Genomic DNA, 14,137 nt, shown 5'->3' on the forward strand with positions numbered 1-14,137 from the left:
ATATTTTTCTCTCCCAAATTGTTCTAGTTCGGAGATCGAAGTATGCCAATTCGAGCTGCTTAGTCCAAACCCATGTTACTTTGTCATGTTAGCATCATTAATTTTCAAAAAGTTAGTATATCCCTGTGTAAACTTGTTTATGCTACTGAGCTGCATTCACTAAGGGGGGAAAACAAGCGGAATGGGAATCCTGGGTGAAGCAAAGAGTGCATAATTGCTTTTATGCCAGATCTTCTGCCTTTCACATAGGCAGGAAAGGACCAGGGAAATGTCAGAGGTGGAAATAAGGGCAACACAGTACTCCTGCAGAATTGCAAAGTGACTGCCAACTGGAGCCAGCCAAAGAAATGGGCAGTGCTCAAAGTTGCTTTAAGATGGAAATGCCAGTTCTCCTGGCTTTATAAGACACTGACTGAACTCTTCCTATACGTAAGAGCCTCAGGATTATTACTGCATATTATAGGAGTGAATATGTTAATAGTTCACAAGCAGTTCCTTCTGAGAGCTCTTACTATGGGACAGGGCAGAGCTGGATGTGTTTCAGGGTACTCTGGAGTCATCCTTGATAGTCCAGTACTTCCTTTCTACAGCTGTTTGAGATCTAGATTAATTGGCAGTCCCTGTGCCTGAAAGCCCTGCAAGTGAGCAGCCTGACGCAGTGGCAGCATTCCTGCACCTGCATAGCTGAGAACCAAATACTGTTCAAGAGCCATTGCCCAGCTTTTGTCTAAGGCTATGCTATTTTACACTAGACAGGACTTGCTGCTACAGTTACACACTTCACTCTTTTAGTAGCAAAACATAGTTCAGATTGGATTTCTTGTAGAGGCTTTTTTATGTAGTGCTTTAAGGTGCATCTGTAAAGAAGATTTTTGCATTGTTAAGGGTGAGGTGAGTAATTATTTTTCCCCTTTCCCTTGCCCTGCCCTAGCATTGCAAGTAAAACTTCAAAATCAGTGGGAGTTAAATAAGGTAGCTGTCATTTGAATCCTCAGGCAACAGAGGGGACAGAAAAAAGTGACTTGGAATATGGGTGTCTTTCTATGAGACACTACAAGTGGTAAAGGTATGAAAATAGTCATGCTGGAAACAAAAGAACATAGTCTCGTACTTTTTAGTAATGTATGTCCAATCACCCACTTTTCTATTTAATCTGTTATAATATTGTAATCAATCATGATTTTCTGTGTTGCAGAAAGTCTCCTACTTTGAAGGAAAGGGAGAGGGAGAAGAAAGAAAAAATTATCAGTGAATTTTGCAGAAGGAGAGGAGAAATTTCCTTCCTACCATCATTCAGAATTAGTCAGTCATGTATTCTGTAATCACTCATGTCTTAAGCAATAATGTAAAAATCAACACAAAGGCAGGCTATAGCAAAGTGGTCTTAATTCAAGAATCCCATAAGGAATTAAAATTCTGAAAAGATGACATAGAATCAATCGATAACTGCCTGAAAATATCACAGTATATGGAGGCTAAATGACATCATACTATGTGAAAGAAATTGTTAAGGAAATTATTTTCAGTATTGTCCTTATCTCTTTATTTAGATTAATAAAATTGGTTGAATTTAAATCTTTACATGTGTCTTTTGTATTAGGAACAAAAAGTTGACAGTGTCTGCCCTAAAGAATTAACAGTTAATAAAAGGAAATTTTATGGAAGGTATTTTTTTAATCCTTGTTTAATTTGTTCCTTGTCTAGTGTTGCAATTTAACTTAGTTTAGGCAAACAGAATTATGATGGTATTTAATAATGTTCTGTGTTATATCAATTTTCCATGCCCACAGCGTACCATCGTACTGCTTTCCCAAAAACCAAAGGAGATGGAGGGTTTTAGTTGTATTTATCAGTCTGAAAGTATTTCATAGCATGTGACTGTTCAGCTGATAGATAAATGCTATTTCATTACCATGCTAGTTTTATTTTCTGCTTCCGTATATGCTTAACTCTTACAGTGAGTGCAGGGGTTTCATTCTTGGGAATAAGCCAGACTACAAATTGATGATGAAACCTCCACAGTTGGCTTACCATACTGGGTCATGTTTTCTGTGGCACATGCTTTACAGAAGCTGGGCAGAGCAGAGAAGGGTAGTGAATTCGATGAATATGACCTTAATGTATGAAAACAACACTATATCGCCAGTTTGATTATTGGGCCTTATACTTACGGTGACACACCATGAAAGGAAATGGAAATGGTAACAGCAGTTAATGCTGAACAGCTACTACAAATGGTTCTCCCCTCCCTCCCCAGTTCTGTTTTCACAAGCAGACCAGGGGCTGTGACTGCTGTATGATTTCTTCTGTGCATTTGGAACCCTTAGGCAGAGTAAGCAGGGTTCATACATATGCTAGATCGATTTCTACAAGAAGATTGCTAGATTTCTTAGCATAGACTTGCCTCTTTTTTCTGCTTATCGTAGATTGTGCATAGTAGTTTACTTTTGTGGTAAGAGAGTCACCATCTTAGCCTTATCCTGTTGACTCTCATCCCTCTAATCACGTGGTTGTTTAAAGACAGTAGGGCTGAGGCCATCTTTCAGGATTGTAGCTAACCCTACATGTCTTGTGCAAGAGAGGTTGGACTGAACTTTTCTTTTTCCATTCTGTACTGATCTGTAAGGGTGATGCTTTCACTGAAACTGCATTTGAAGTGTTGAAGATGGTGTTTGGTAGCTGTGGATCCTGTTCTAAGTAAATTATTCTGTGTAAGTGCTGCAAAGTGTTTAGATGTGTTTCCAGTAAACATTTCATACAAAACCCCATAAAGCACTTAATTTACAGAGTGTGCAGTTCCTGAGTACACAGCCACATAAGTAACAGAACAAAATGTAGTGGAATGTTCGTAACTCTTAAAGCAGGACCTGCTGCACTTCCAAGGTGTAGTTCCATTAGGCAGCAAATATCTTAGAAGGCAATGAGTGAAAACTTTGCAACTACCTATACTGATGGAGGCTGAGGAAGTAATTGTTCACTGTCAGCAAGTACGTCATGTTACATTTAGCACATTCCCTTGTAAATATGAGAAAAGTGGATTTGCTATCTATATATAAAACTTGCACCTGGTTGTTCCATAGAAATCCTTTAGTCAACTTAGTTCCTGCAAATAAAACTATTTTCAGGCTTCGATTGGAAAAGCTTATTATGTCAATAACGGTCGTGGGAAATACTGCCACAAATACTACTGGATGAAAATATTATAGATTCCTTTCTGTTTATTCTTAATTTGGCAGTTTTGTTGCCATTTATTGCTCTGCCTTAAAACTCTGCATTAACTTGGACAAGCAGTTAGCTGGTTTTGCAGTTCGACCATGAGTAACATTTCTTACCGTGTTTGTAACTTGAAACTGTGCTTTTTGCTGAGTGTTTGCTCCATGGTGGTGTATTTCTGTCTAAAAGGGGTTTTTTTCCTCCTTGTTTTGTTTCCATTTTGTCCTGTGGTATTCCTCAAGACACTGATTAGCTTATTTCAGTTATTCTTCTGTTCCTTACATACACGTCTAATCAATAATCTTCTTCCCTTGCTGTAGGATTTCCACCTTATTGTGCTTCCAGCTTCTGTGATGCTGTGTGATGGGATTCTGTCTTGGCTAGTGCACTGTTGTCTAAATTTGCTGTGTTTCAGATCATTACACTGACTTTAATTTTGATGTATTCGTGTTTAACTCAGTTCTAGTCTTAGTCTTTTCCCTTGATCAGTTAAATTACTGTCTGTGCAGTGTTACATTTGTACTACAGCTGGAAATACTAAGGGCTTATAATCGAAGTGCTATTTACAACTACTGACCTCCAGCTCATTTCTGATTTCACTGTGATGTTGACCTTTTATAGATTGCACTGTTGTAAATCTTTGAAGTGATTATCCTTGTCGTCACATTTCTAGTAATTATTGTATTAACACTTAGAAGCCTCTCCCACCTTACTCTTGTTGCATAAGATGACCACGTTTTATGCAGCAGTTCACACATGGGTAACAGAATATAGTTCCATCTCTGAAGAATTTATCCTGAAATGGAGATGAATGCTTGCCTCTCTTTCCTTGCTTTAAATATCATTGAATTTAATGAAATTGCTCATAAAGGATTTTTAGCCCCAGAAACTTTTCTTCCTTTTCTAACAAAATCAGAGTTGGTTTAGCTTCTTTCTAGCCTATGTAAAGATAAATAAATAAAAATAAAGATTACAGATAGAGAGACCACATTTGACTAAAATTTTTCTCAAATGTTGTTCAAGTTGGACAATAACATCAAAGAAAGCATTGGCTCAATATTGAATTTATGTTTCCTCTTTGTTACCATTTCACTTCAATTTTAAAAGCAACGCAAAATCAAATTTGCAGATGGTCCTTGCCTAAGCAGGACTTGACTCCTGAAGTTTAAAGGTTACAGTTATTATTTCTACTGTGGTAGAAATTCTACTCTGAATAGATAATGCTGGTTGGATGTATGATTGCTGTGTACTGTCCCAATGTACACAAGTGGAAGGCAGCTGTGACTTCTGTTCCTAGAAGAGCTGCTTAACAGTTGAATTTGAGTCAGGGCACTAATTTCTTTAATGAGTGTATTGCTTTAAACATCTGTATAAACAACTAGATGTTGACTCTAATGGCAGAGGAATGCTAACCGATAATGGTATCATCTGCATCTCCATATCAGGTTTCACCCTGATCTCTCATCTGTGTTTTTCTGAGGAGCTCACTTATTTGTTTAGACAAATCTAGGTAGTCAGACTGTCCAGTTACTTTGGGGTCTTGCTAAACTCTTGGATACTTCTGTCAATATTTTGCAGATTATCCTAGTTACGTTTCTCTTGTCACTAAGAAGTTGTAAAATGCCTTTGAAAAGGTACATCTGTGCTTTGCACTTCTTCCCTTTTCCTTTTCTTCAATATTTTCTTGTTTGTGTGTTGAGCTGTGTTGGAAAGCCTCTCTGTTCCTTATCTGCCTTTCCTAGACAATCTCATATGCTTGTGTTATGTACTCTTCCTTGTGCACTAAGTGCAGCAGTCCGGTCTTTTCCACTTTATCTTCACATGAGAGTATTCTCATGCTATGATCCGCTCCGAGCAGGTTTTCTTTAGAGAACGACTTTGTACATTAAAAATTTTAATTTTAGACAAAATATCGTTTACTTATTTTTTTCCAAGGTATAAATAACTGATTGGACATGTCTGGAATGGCCCAATTAGTTCTAAAATGCAGCTACTGATGTGCAGAGTAATATTAATACAGACTGAGAATCTGCTCTTCAGGGAAGTTTTTTGATGTACCACACAATGTGCAGTATTTGGAGAAGGCTAAACTTATACCCTTTTGTGTATATATTAGTGTTTCTTGAATGTCAGTAAATATCTAGTGTCTAGGTAGTTTTTCTGAATATACATGGGCAATTTGCTGATTTCATATATATTTTGAGGCTATGGAGAACAAAACAGTAATGAATTTGTCAAACATTACAGAAAGCTACGCAACTGATATTGGCCACCATTTGTCAGGAAGGGCTATAGAAGCAGGAGGTTTAAATGATGACCCTTGAGTGTTCATACCTCAGTCACTGACCGAGTAGAAGAGACTCAAGGTCTCCTAATTTTCAGTCTCTTGATTTAACACTAGGTATTACACTATTCCTGAAAAAGCATTACTCTCTAAGTGAGAGGATAAAGTGCTAATAATACATCAAATCTTATCAAATAACTTTACACTTATCTTAGCTTTCTTTTCACCAAGGTTTGCTGTAAATCTTTCTTACTAGGGAATAGCAGGACTTGTGTCCTTGCTAAAAGGAGAAGATTGATTTACTATATTCATACCAAACCAGCAGCTTCCTATCAGTATTCAATAATGAATTGGAATATCCTGTAGCTTTTACCCCGGTGCAAGACTTTGGGAGACCTTAAACACTGGAGTATGTTACAGAAGTCCATTTGATAGAAACTCATAAATGTGTGTCTTCTGTGTGGAATAAAAGCATAAGAAATCTTTTAGTATGTGCTATATTCTTATTCTTCAAATACTCTAATTGATTGTTCATTGGGCTCAGTCAGCCAAAAGTGGAGAGAAACTTTGTACAGACATCATTAGTTTTTCTCCATTTAAAGATTAATCATGAAGAGCTCTGGCTCTTTAATTCTGTAATTTGTATATTTAATGGGCTGCTGCAGAATCTATGACAGTAATTAGCATAGCCTGAAAACTCATTAATACGCAACAACATGATTAATGCAGCATTAATGCAAACATGACTGAAGTTATTTAGGTTATGTAGTAAGAAGATTAAAGCTAAAATGTCCTGTTTGTTTTGCCAGTAGTGGGTATAATGGGGTAGCAAGCAAAATAAGAAAAAACAGGTATCAAATTAGTCATTTTAGTGTAAAAGAAATCCTCAGTTGTCATCAAGAGGATTTTGGGGTTTGCCTGATAATTGGTTTCCACAGGAGATGTTACATATTTCCCCTTTTCATTCACTCATATTCTGTGCTTGTGCTTTTAGTTTGACTTCGTTTTGGGGGAAGTTTGAGGTATTATGAGTACATTAAAAAATCTTTGAATTGTGCCATTCTGAATAATATTAGACTTTTTCAGACTTTGGAGGGATTTTACAGACTAATTTTAAAAGCAATGGATTTTTAACTTCTGTTTTTACTATAACCACAAAAGAAAAGGTGCTGCTGACCTGGAATGGGGCAATCCAGTTACAGTTATTTTTGTGTGTTTGCATATACATATATAAACATGTGTGTACTTACGTATCAGGACATAAATATATGACTTTTAAGTCTATAATTTAAATATCTACTAAAAAACTAAATCAAAAATGAACACTATTTACTTCATTTATATTATTACTAACTCAGTGTAATATTTGTGATGATGAACTTTGAAAATATTTTCAAGCACATTAAGGTAAGAGTAAAAGAAGGAATCTGTTCCTATACCAAAGACAACAAAAGATGTTGGACAGAATTGGGAAGAATAGTTCCCAGCTTATTCCCTCACCAAAAGCCAGTATGCCACCACAAAGTGTGGAGAACTCCCTGTATTCAGCAGAAGTTCTTCAAGAGTATGTCCAGGAAATTGTCTTCTGAGTTCATAGAATCATAGAACAGTTTGGGTTGGAAGGGACCTTAAAGATCATCCAGCTCCAACCCCCCCTGCCAAGGGTAGGGACACCTCCCACTAGATCAGGCTGCCCAAGGTCCCATCCAACCTGGCCTTGAACATCTCCAGGGTTGGGGCATCCACAACTTCCCTGGGCAACCTGTGCCAGTGTCTCACCACTCTCATAGTGAAGAAATTCCTCCTAAAGTCTAGTCTAAATCTGCCCCTCTCCAGTTTATAGCCATTCCCTCTAGTCCTATCACTCTCACAATATAGTAACTCCCCACCTGTCCCCTCCCCAGCCAAGCACAAATTTTGTTTTTTATAATTTCTGTGGGAAAATGTACTTTGATTAGGCAAAAGCACTTGTGCACAGAACTAATGTTGAGTAAATGCTAAACATTTGTTATTCTGAAGGGACTGCGGAGAACCTAATGCAATAGTCAAAATTTTATATATAGTTTCTATTCATTTTATTTGGCGTTATGCACAAATAAGCACTCTAGTAAGTATAAAGAGATGACTTTCTTTGCCAACAATTTTCTTTTCATTTGACTGGAATATTCAATTATATAATTATTTACACCGTTTCATATAATGATATAAGTAGAATGGAAATGCAAATTGTGTTTGTGCAATTGTACAATTCTGGGAGAAATTGCAGTAAAAATGGATATGCTTCACAGATAATGCAAAATTCATTTCTAATATTGCTTTGTAATTTTCCAGATATTAGGCAGGTCTGATTTCTTTCTTTTTTTTCTTTTTTCCCAATCATAATGTTTTCTTTTTATGATTTCCTAAATCCACAAAGTAAATATCAATAATGTACTAAGAAATCTAATTATAGTTCTTACTTTTTAATCTTAGGCACATGGATTTGGATTTGATGTATTTGTGAAAAGTGAACTAACACTATTCTTGCTGACTGAGTCCAGGCTGAAAATACTGTGGCTGTTTTTGACACTGTTGGACAGATTTGTTCATGTGGGTCTAGGACAATTCTCCACGGGGACAACCCTAATCCTAACCCTAACCTTATCCTTAACCCTAACTCTTCCGCTTGTTATTACTGGACCCTGAACATCCAGTTGTAGAGAATGGTACTTGGTGTTTTAGCTGAAAGAATGGGATGAAGTGATTAGTGTTAAGAAGGTCAATTTGCTGAAATCTCTCAGCTATTATTCTAAAAGATTTCTTCAATAAACTAACCTCTATGCCTACCTTCTCCCCTCTACTCCTCTTCCTCAAAATGTCAAGTAAAAAAAAATAAATTTTTGAGTATTGTGGATGTTTTTATATTTTGAAATGCTGCTTTAAAAAAACAAAAACAAACCAACAAACAAACAAACGCCCACCTAAATTCAATTCACTTAAATTGGAAATATGTTTCACAGGAAGCCAAACTTCTTTAGTCTGGGAGAATAAATTTTCTTGGTCAAACAAAAAGTATTTTAAACTTCTAATTTTGCAAGAAAAAAAGTTTGACATTAGTCAGAAGTGAATTTTATTGCTGTAATAATTATAAATTATTAGTGTATATTATGCTAACAAAGGAACTGGTCTAATTTACTAATATTTTCCCTCTCTCTGACTACCATCTGCCTCTTCTAAACTCTAATCCCATGTGCTCTGTAAACGTGCTTTAAGCAAAAACCACAGCCAGCCTCTCAAGAGCACTTCCTTGCCTGTTGAATACTTTTGTGCAGATCTTGCAAGCCATGTGGAATTACAGCAGAAGAATCTGAATCCAGAAGTGAACATGAGCCTGTAACTGAAAGGCCACTGAAGTTCTCAATCTTGCCAAACTTACATGAGGAAATCAAAGACATGGCATAAAAAATTGCTCCATACGCATTTTCTCTATTAGACAGAATGACTGGATTCTAAATGATCTGACAATATAGTACTAGTATATCTTTTTACTTTTAGTATCTGCCTGCTACTGAAAGGAATTCTGAATACTGTGTTCACTCACAGGGTAGCATGCTGATTTTGCTTCTCAGATGAATGCCTTTAAAATGTCTGCATTGGTCGCTCACATCCCCATTCCTCTACTAACCCAGATGTACCATCTTTGAAAGTAGGATAAAAATCTAATCGCAATCCATTACTGCACAAGTTGAAACTGTGTAGATCCTGACAGAAGGTTAGTCTGCCCTAACACTTTGGGATACTTTAGAATATTAATAGTAATACTAGTAATGTATTTTACTTGTCCTTCTATTACTATGTATCCTGCTTTTTTCCTTCTGCATTCTCTGTATACGACACTTGTATTACATTTTCTGCAATGCTATTGTAATTAAAGAAATTCAATTACTGAAATTGAAGAAATTTATTTATTATTCAAGGAATTCTGACATCTTCTTGAATTGAAGCTGTAATTTGAAATGGAATTAAAGATTTTATTTTAATGACATACATTAATGTTTAATTTGAAGTGGAATTTCCTGTTGTTTTTTACCCCAGAAATAATAACAACTCCTTGTGGATCCATCATTTTTACCACATAACCAGACCTTTACGTGAATTCTTCAATTGCAATTCAAGATTCAGTTGATTAAAAGTACATTCATACTATGCTGCACAGATGGTTATGTTTCCCATCCAAGATGTAGTCGCCTCAGTAGTGGGGCTTAGATGAAGTTCCTGCATGTGACAGAAGTAATTTAAATGGCACTATTTTGTTTTACTTTATTCTCTTTATCTATTATAGTTAACATTGAAGATAACGCTTTAGACATACATTCTGAAATAGTTGACATAAGTCTTTTAGAAACCTTCTTGCAAAACCTTTCTCCAGAAATAATGGAAAGTTTTTCTTGTGGTGTGATGTGGTTTTCAAGTTCTGTGAAACTTCAGCTTTTCAAAAGAAAATTTTCTGTGCTCAGGTTAAGTAAGATCTTTCTTAAAATGTGGTCAGTGTTGATAAAGCAGAAAAATGAAATACACCTAACTGTTAAAAGTCGGAATAGGATTTCTGGCTAAGTTTTGTTTTGACCATAACATCCAACCTGGACTTGAGAAATCTTTTCAGATTTTTTTAAATTAGAATGTTCCTGTGAAAAATATTAGTTTTATGAGTTTTTATCTTCTAGTGGAAATATTATCTGTGGGGCAGAAGTTTGCTTTATATCTGGTATCTCCTTTGTACTTACATCTAGAAATACAAGAAAATGTTAATATTGAGGTGTGAGAGTACTTATTTAGAACTTGATTATACAGACTACCTTATCTCATGAGAAACTCCAAGGATACCAGAACTTAAAGGGGCAGAGTCCTTCTCTGAATTATGGAGGATGTGACAAATGAATTTAGAAGAACTTGCTGTATGGGCTATGACTGAAAATATTCCGGACTCATGAATGCTTTATATGAAGCTATGGCAGCTCTACAGGCAGGAATTAAGGTTTGTAAACCTCCAAAGAAGAAAGTTCCTTGTATAAAAACTACAAAATTTTGCATTACTGCAATATGACCATGATGGACCATTTGATTTATATTTTCTAACATGATATTATAAAATTAGGGTGTTTTTGCAGAAACTCAGTTATTTTGCTTGTGTTTGTGCTTCTGAATTAGGTGTGAGGAGAGATCCTCTGGTCTTCAGAAATGTCTTGGCAACTTGATAAAAATACTGTCAGTTTTTAAAATTACATGTGCTTTCCAATGCTGGGACTGGAGGCCATTAGTCTTCCCCTTTCCAGCACATACTGCAGCTAGGAATACCTGGAACCTCAAAGTACAGCAATAGTGGTCATTTCTGAGCCAGGCAAAGCTAGGTTTTTCCTTAAGTGTATAGATGCTATTTATGGAGATTTCAGCTTGCTGGGCCTTCTTGTGTACAACAGTTTGTTGCACGTATCTTAATAGAGTGACTGATTTTCATTGCCTGGAGGTATGTTTCTTGTCTGTGAGTGCATCGTGTGGTTTGCATGAAAACGTTTATGTGATTAGAAAACAGGTTCAAAGGATATTTCTTATGCGTATAGGTAATTAGCAAGCACAATTGTGCATCATAATTACAATTCTTTATTTTTTTAAAATATGGATGCAGTCTATAAGAAAAAATTTTGTCAATTAATGTTTTCTGTCTGACGTAAGATAGTGAAAATGTATGTGGAAAGACTGAGTAGTTTGGTGGAATTGGGTAAAACCAATAAATCATCCTTTTCTGTAAAAAGCATTTTATGCAGAAATGTCATGAAATGTATAACATAGGTAGATGTTGCTATTGCTGCCTTTTTAATTCCCTTTGCAAAAGAACGATTACAGTAAAGGCATGGCTTCATCATAGACTCAGCCTGCAATATCTGGATTTGCACGTTAGAAAATTTGCCGTATGTTTTTTTTAATTTTCTTATTTGTTTCTGTAAGATGATGTTCCAGAAGATAGCTTAAAAGAAAGGCATTATAGTCATAAAAGATTGGTGGTTTTCCAAAACTCGTTTATTCATAATTATACTTTCAAACCTGGGTACATAATTTATGATTTTTTTTTCATTTAAGTGTCCTTAGATAGTTACTGAGTAAGTTTATACCATGAAAAACAATATTCCAATATTTACAAACTGTTTAAATAGCTTATTGTTTTGATGTTTTATTTGTGGTAAAAAGTAATGTAGAAAATCTAAGGTTTTTTTTTTTGTATGTCATTTGAATGACATTTCGTATGCTGAGACAATACTTTATCAGAAGCCAAATAGAGGGCTATTGATAATGATCTGGAAAGTTCTTAACTAAGCTTATTTCATCAGTTATTATTTGGGATATGCCCAATTTTGTGAAACTTGTTGTTTTTCATATGTTCTTTGTGCACTTAGATATATGTATTTATGAAAGAATATGTATAAATATAAATATGTATGTGTGTGTGTATACCCATGTAGCTTCTGGAACCAACCCCCCACTTTTCTTCATAGAAATCCTTCCATGCGGGAACCTTATTCCTACGCTACGAATAGAAACATTAAGGAGCAAGTGCAGATCCACACATAAAATATACAACAATTAGAATAATATGCTAATATTTAAATTACTTTTTTTTTTTTTTTTTTTTCCAAAAAAGAAGTTACTGAACACCACAAGTCACAGTGCCATATCTTTTCTTTATGGATGAGTAAGGATTCTGAAATTAGACATTTCTCTCAGAGGCTGATGCAGTTTGGACTAGTAAAATTTCTCCTGCAATGACTAGCAGGGGTTTTAGGTGTTTTTTTAGGACTTTGATTGCCATTTTACTGCTGTTTTAAAAACAACTTCTTGTTCTAACACTGTTAGAATGCAGAAGAATAATTTCTGGCATTAACCATCTGCTTACTTTTTCTAACCAGGTATTAAAGTGAAATTTAGAACCCAGGCACCTGATGGTTTGATTTTTTTCTCTGCATCACCTGGGAATCAAGAGGAGTACATTGCACTTCAACTGAGGAGTGGGCGTCCTTACTTTCTTTTTGATCCACAGGTACAACAAAAGACAGGATCCTATAAAAATAGCTTATATTATTTTTCTCAGTACTTCTTTACATACTTATCCATTATTGTTGTTGTTGTTATTATTGTTATTACCATTATTATTACTATTATTATTATTATTGATACAAGTTAACTGGCTCTTCAGAACCCTTCAGTAACTGGGCATCTTTGGGAAAGAAACACAGACACTAAAGCTTTGCTCATTTTTTGTTATTTTTGCTGCAATTCATGACTTTAATTTTGCATTTTGTGGGTTGGCTTTTTTTTGTCAGTTCCACCAAACACCACTACAGCTTAGAGTACCAAGATTTCAAAGGTGGGCAGACTAGTTCTGGAATTAGCAAATGAAGGTTATATGTTTTTTTAGTCAATTATTTTTAAGCCTCTCATCTTGAGACTTTGTCTTTTCTTGCTGAAATTAGCATGTTGCCATCAATGTGGTGGAAGTAGTCTCGCACTTCTAGTAATAATGAGGAAAGTATTATCAAGTACATTCCACAAAATTAAAAGTAAGGCCACATTCCTTGCATTTCTGTTTGGGTATCTTCTGTTTTCTATGCACTCCAAAGGTGGATCTCCTCATGGAATAAAAAAGCATTACAGACTCAGTTGTATTTCATACATGTGCAAGAAACTGCAAGTAATTGGCTTTTTTAATTATGTTGACAGAATGTGGTATCCTATGCATCCATATATGTGCATCCTTTTTGTAAGGTTATTGGTGCCTCTGTGTTGTCGGAAGGCCTAATCCAGGTATCAGCCCTATCTTCCATTGTGCCTCAGAGTCTTAATTATGTGATTGGCACTGCATCTACTGCTTCAGGGGCTTGAATAGAAATGCTTAATGATATAAAATGGTGAAGATTTAGAGATTTCACAATCCACTGTTAAACTTTGCTTCCTGAACTCTGCTGTGGTCCAGGCGCTGGTGCTCCATGACCATGCAAAGGTGGTGTGCAGCAGTGAAGCTCCTCCTCAGCTCTAGACAATCTGTAGGGAAGAATTGTGTTCCAAAGAGCCTAGTGTGTATGTGATCACCATGACAGAAAAGAGTAACTCTACTTCTGTCCCCAAGATATAATTTTCTATTATTTCCGCTGTATTTGCACATGGACATTTTCCTTGCAAACCGAATCAGTGTCTACTTCAATTTTGGGACCATGCTTAACATTGTTGTTAGAGTTTCCCTCATCCATATTTTTATAGGTACTAGTCGTCTTTTGTCCATTTTGCACTTATACTTTCACTTAACTGAAACGGAATTTTTATTTCCTTTTCAAGATCTTTCTAAATGTAGTAGATTGATTTGTTTGTTGTTTGTTTTATTGAGAGTGTATGTCTTTCGACTAGAATTTTAGTGTTTCAAGTAGTATTTCTAGATCTCCTTGCAGATTTGATCCTTCTGAGGTAGCTTTATGTCAGCTAGCTTGGACCTAGAAGATTTTGTATTTGTTTGGATTCGCAGTATTCGGGGGATGGGGAGGAACAGGGGAGTATAGGATAGTGTCTGGTTCGGGGCTTTGTTTTTCTTGGTTTTTTTCTGCTTTTTTCCCTGTCTTT

At 35.8% G+C, this 14,137-nt stretch overlaps 1 protein-coding gene across 1 annotated transcript in view; it reads left to right on the forward strand.

Moving 5' to 3' along the window:
* Nucleotides 1-14,137, forward strand: part of USH2A (usherin) — a 386,799-nt gene that overhangs the window by 127,397 nt on the left and 245,265 nt on the right. The window contains exon 22 of the mRNA XM_054061157.1: nucleotides 12,436-12,566. Coding sequence (XP_053917132.1) covers nucleotides 12,436-12,566 — 131 coding nt within the window. The remainder of the gene's footprint in view (nucleotides 1-12,435; nucleotides 12,567-14,137) is intronic.

Source organism: Cuculus canorus, chromosome 3, assembly GCF_017976375.1.
Source record: "Cuculus canorus isolate bCucCan1 chromosome 3, bCucCan1.pri, whole genome shotgun sequence".
NCBI classification, from domain to species: Eukaryota; Metazoa; Chordata; class Aves; order Cuculiformes; family Cuculidae; genus Cuculus; species Cuculus canorus.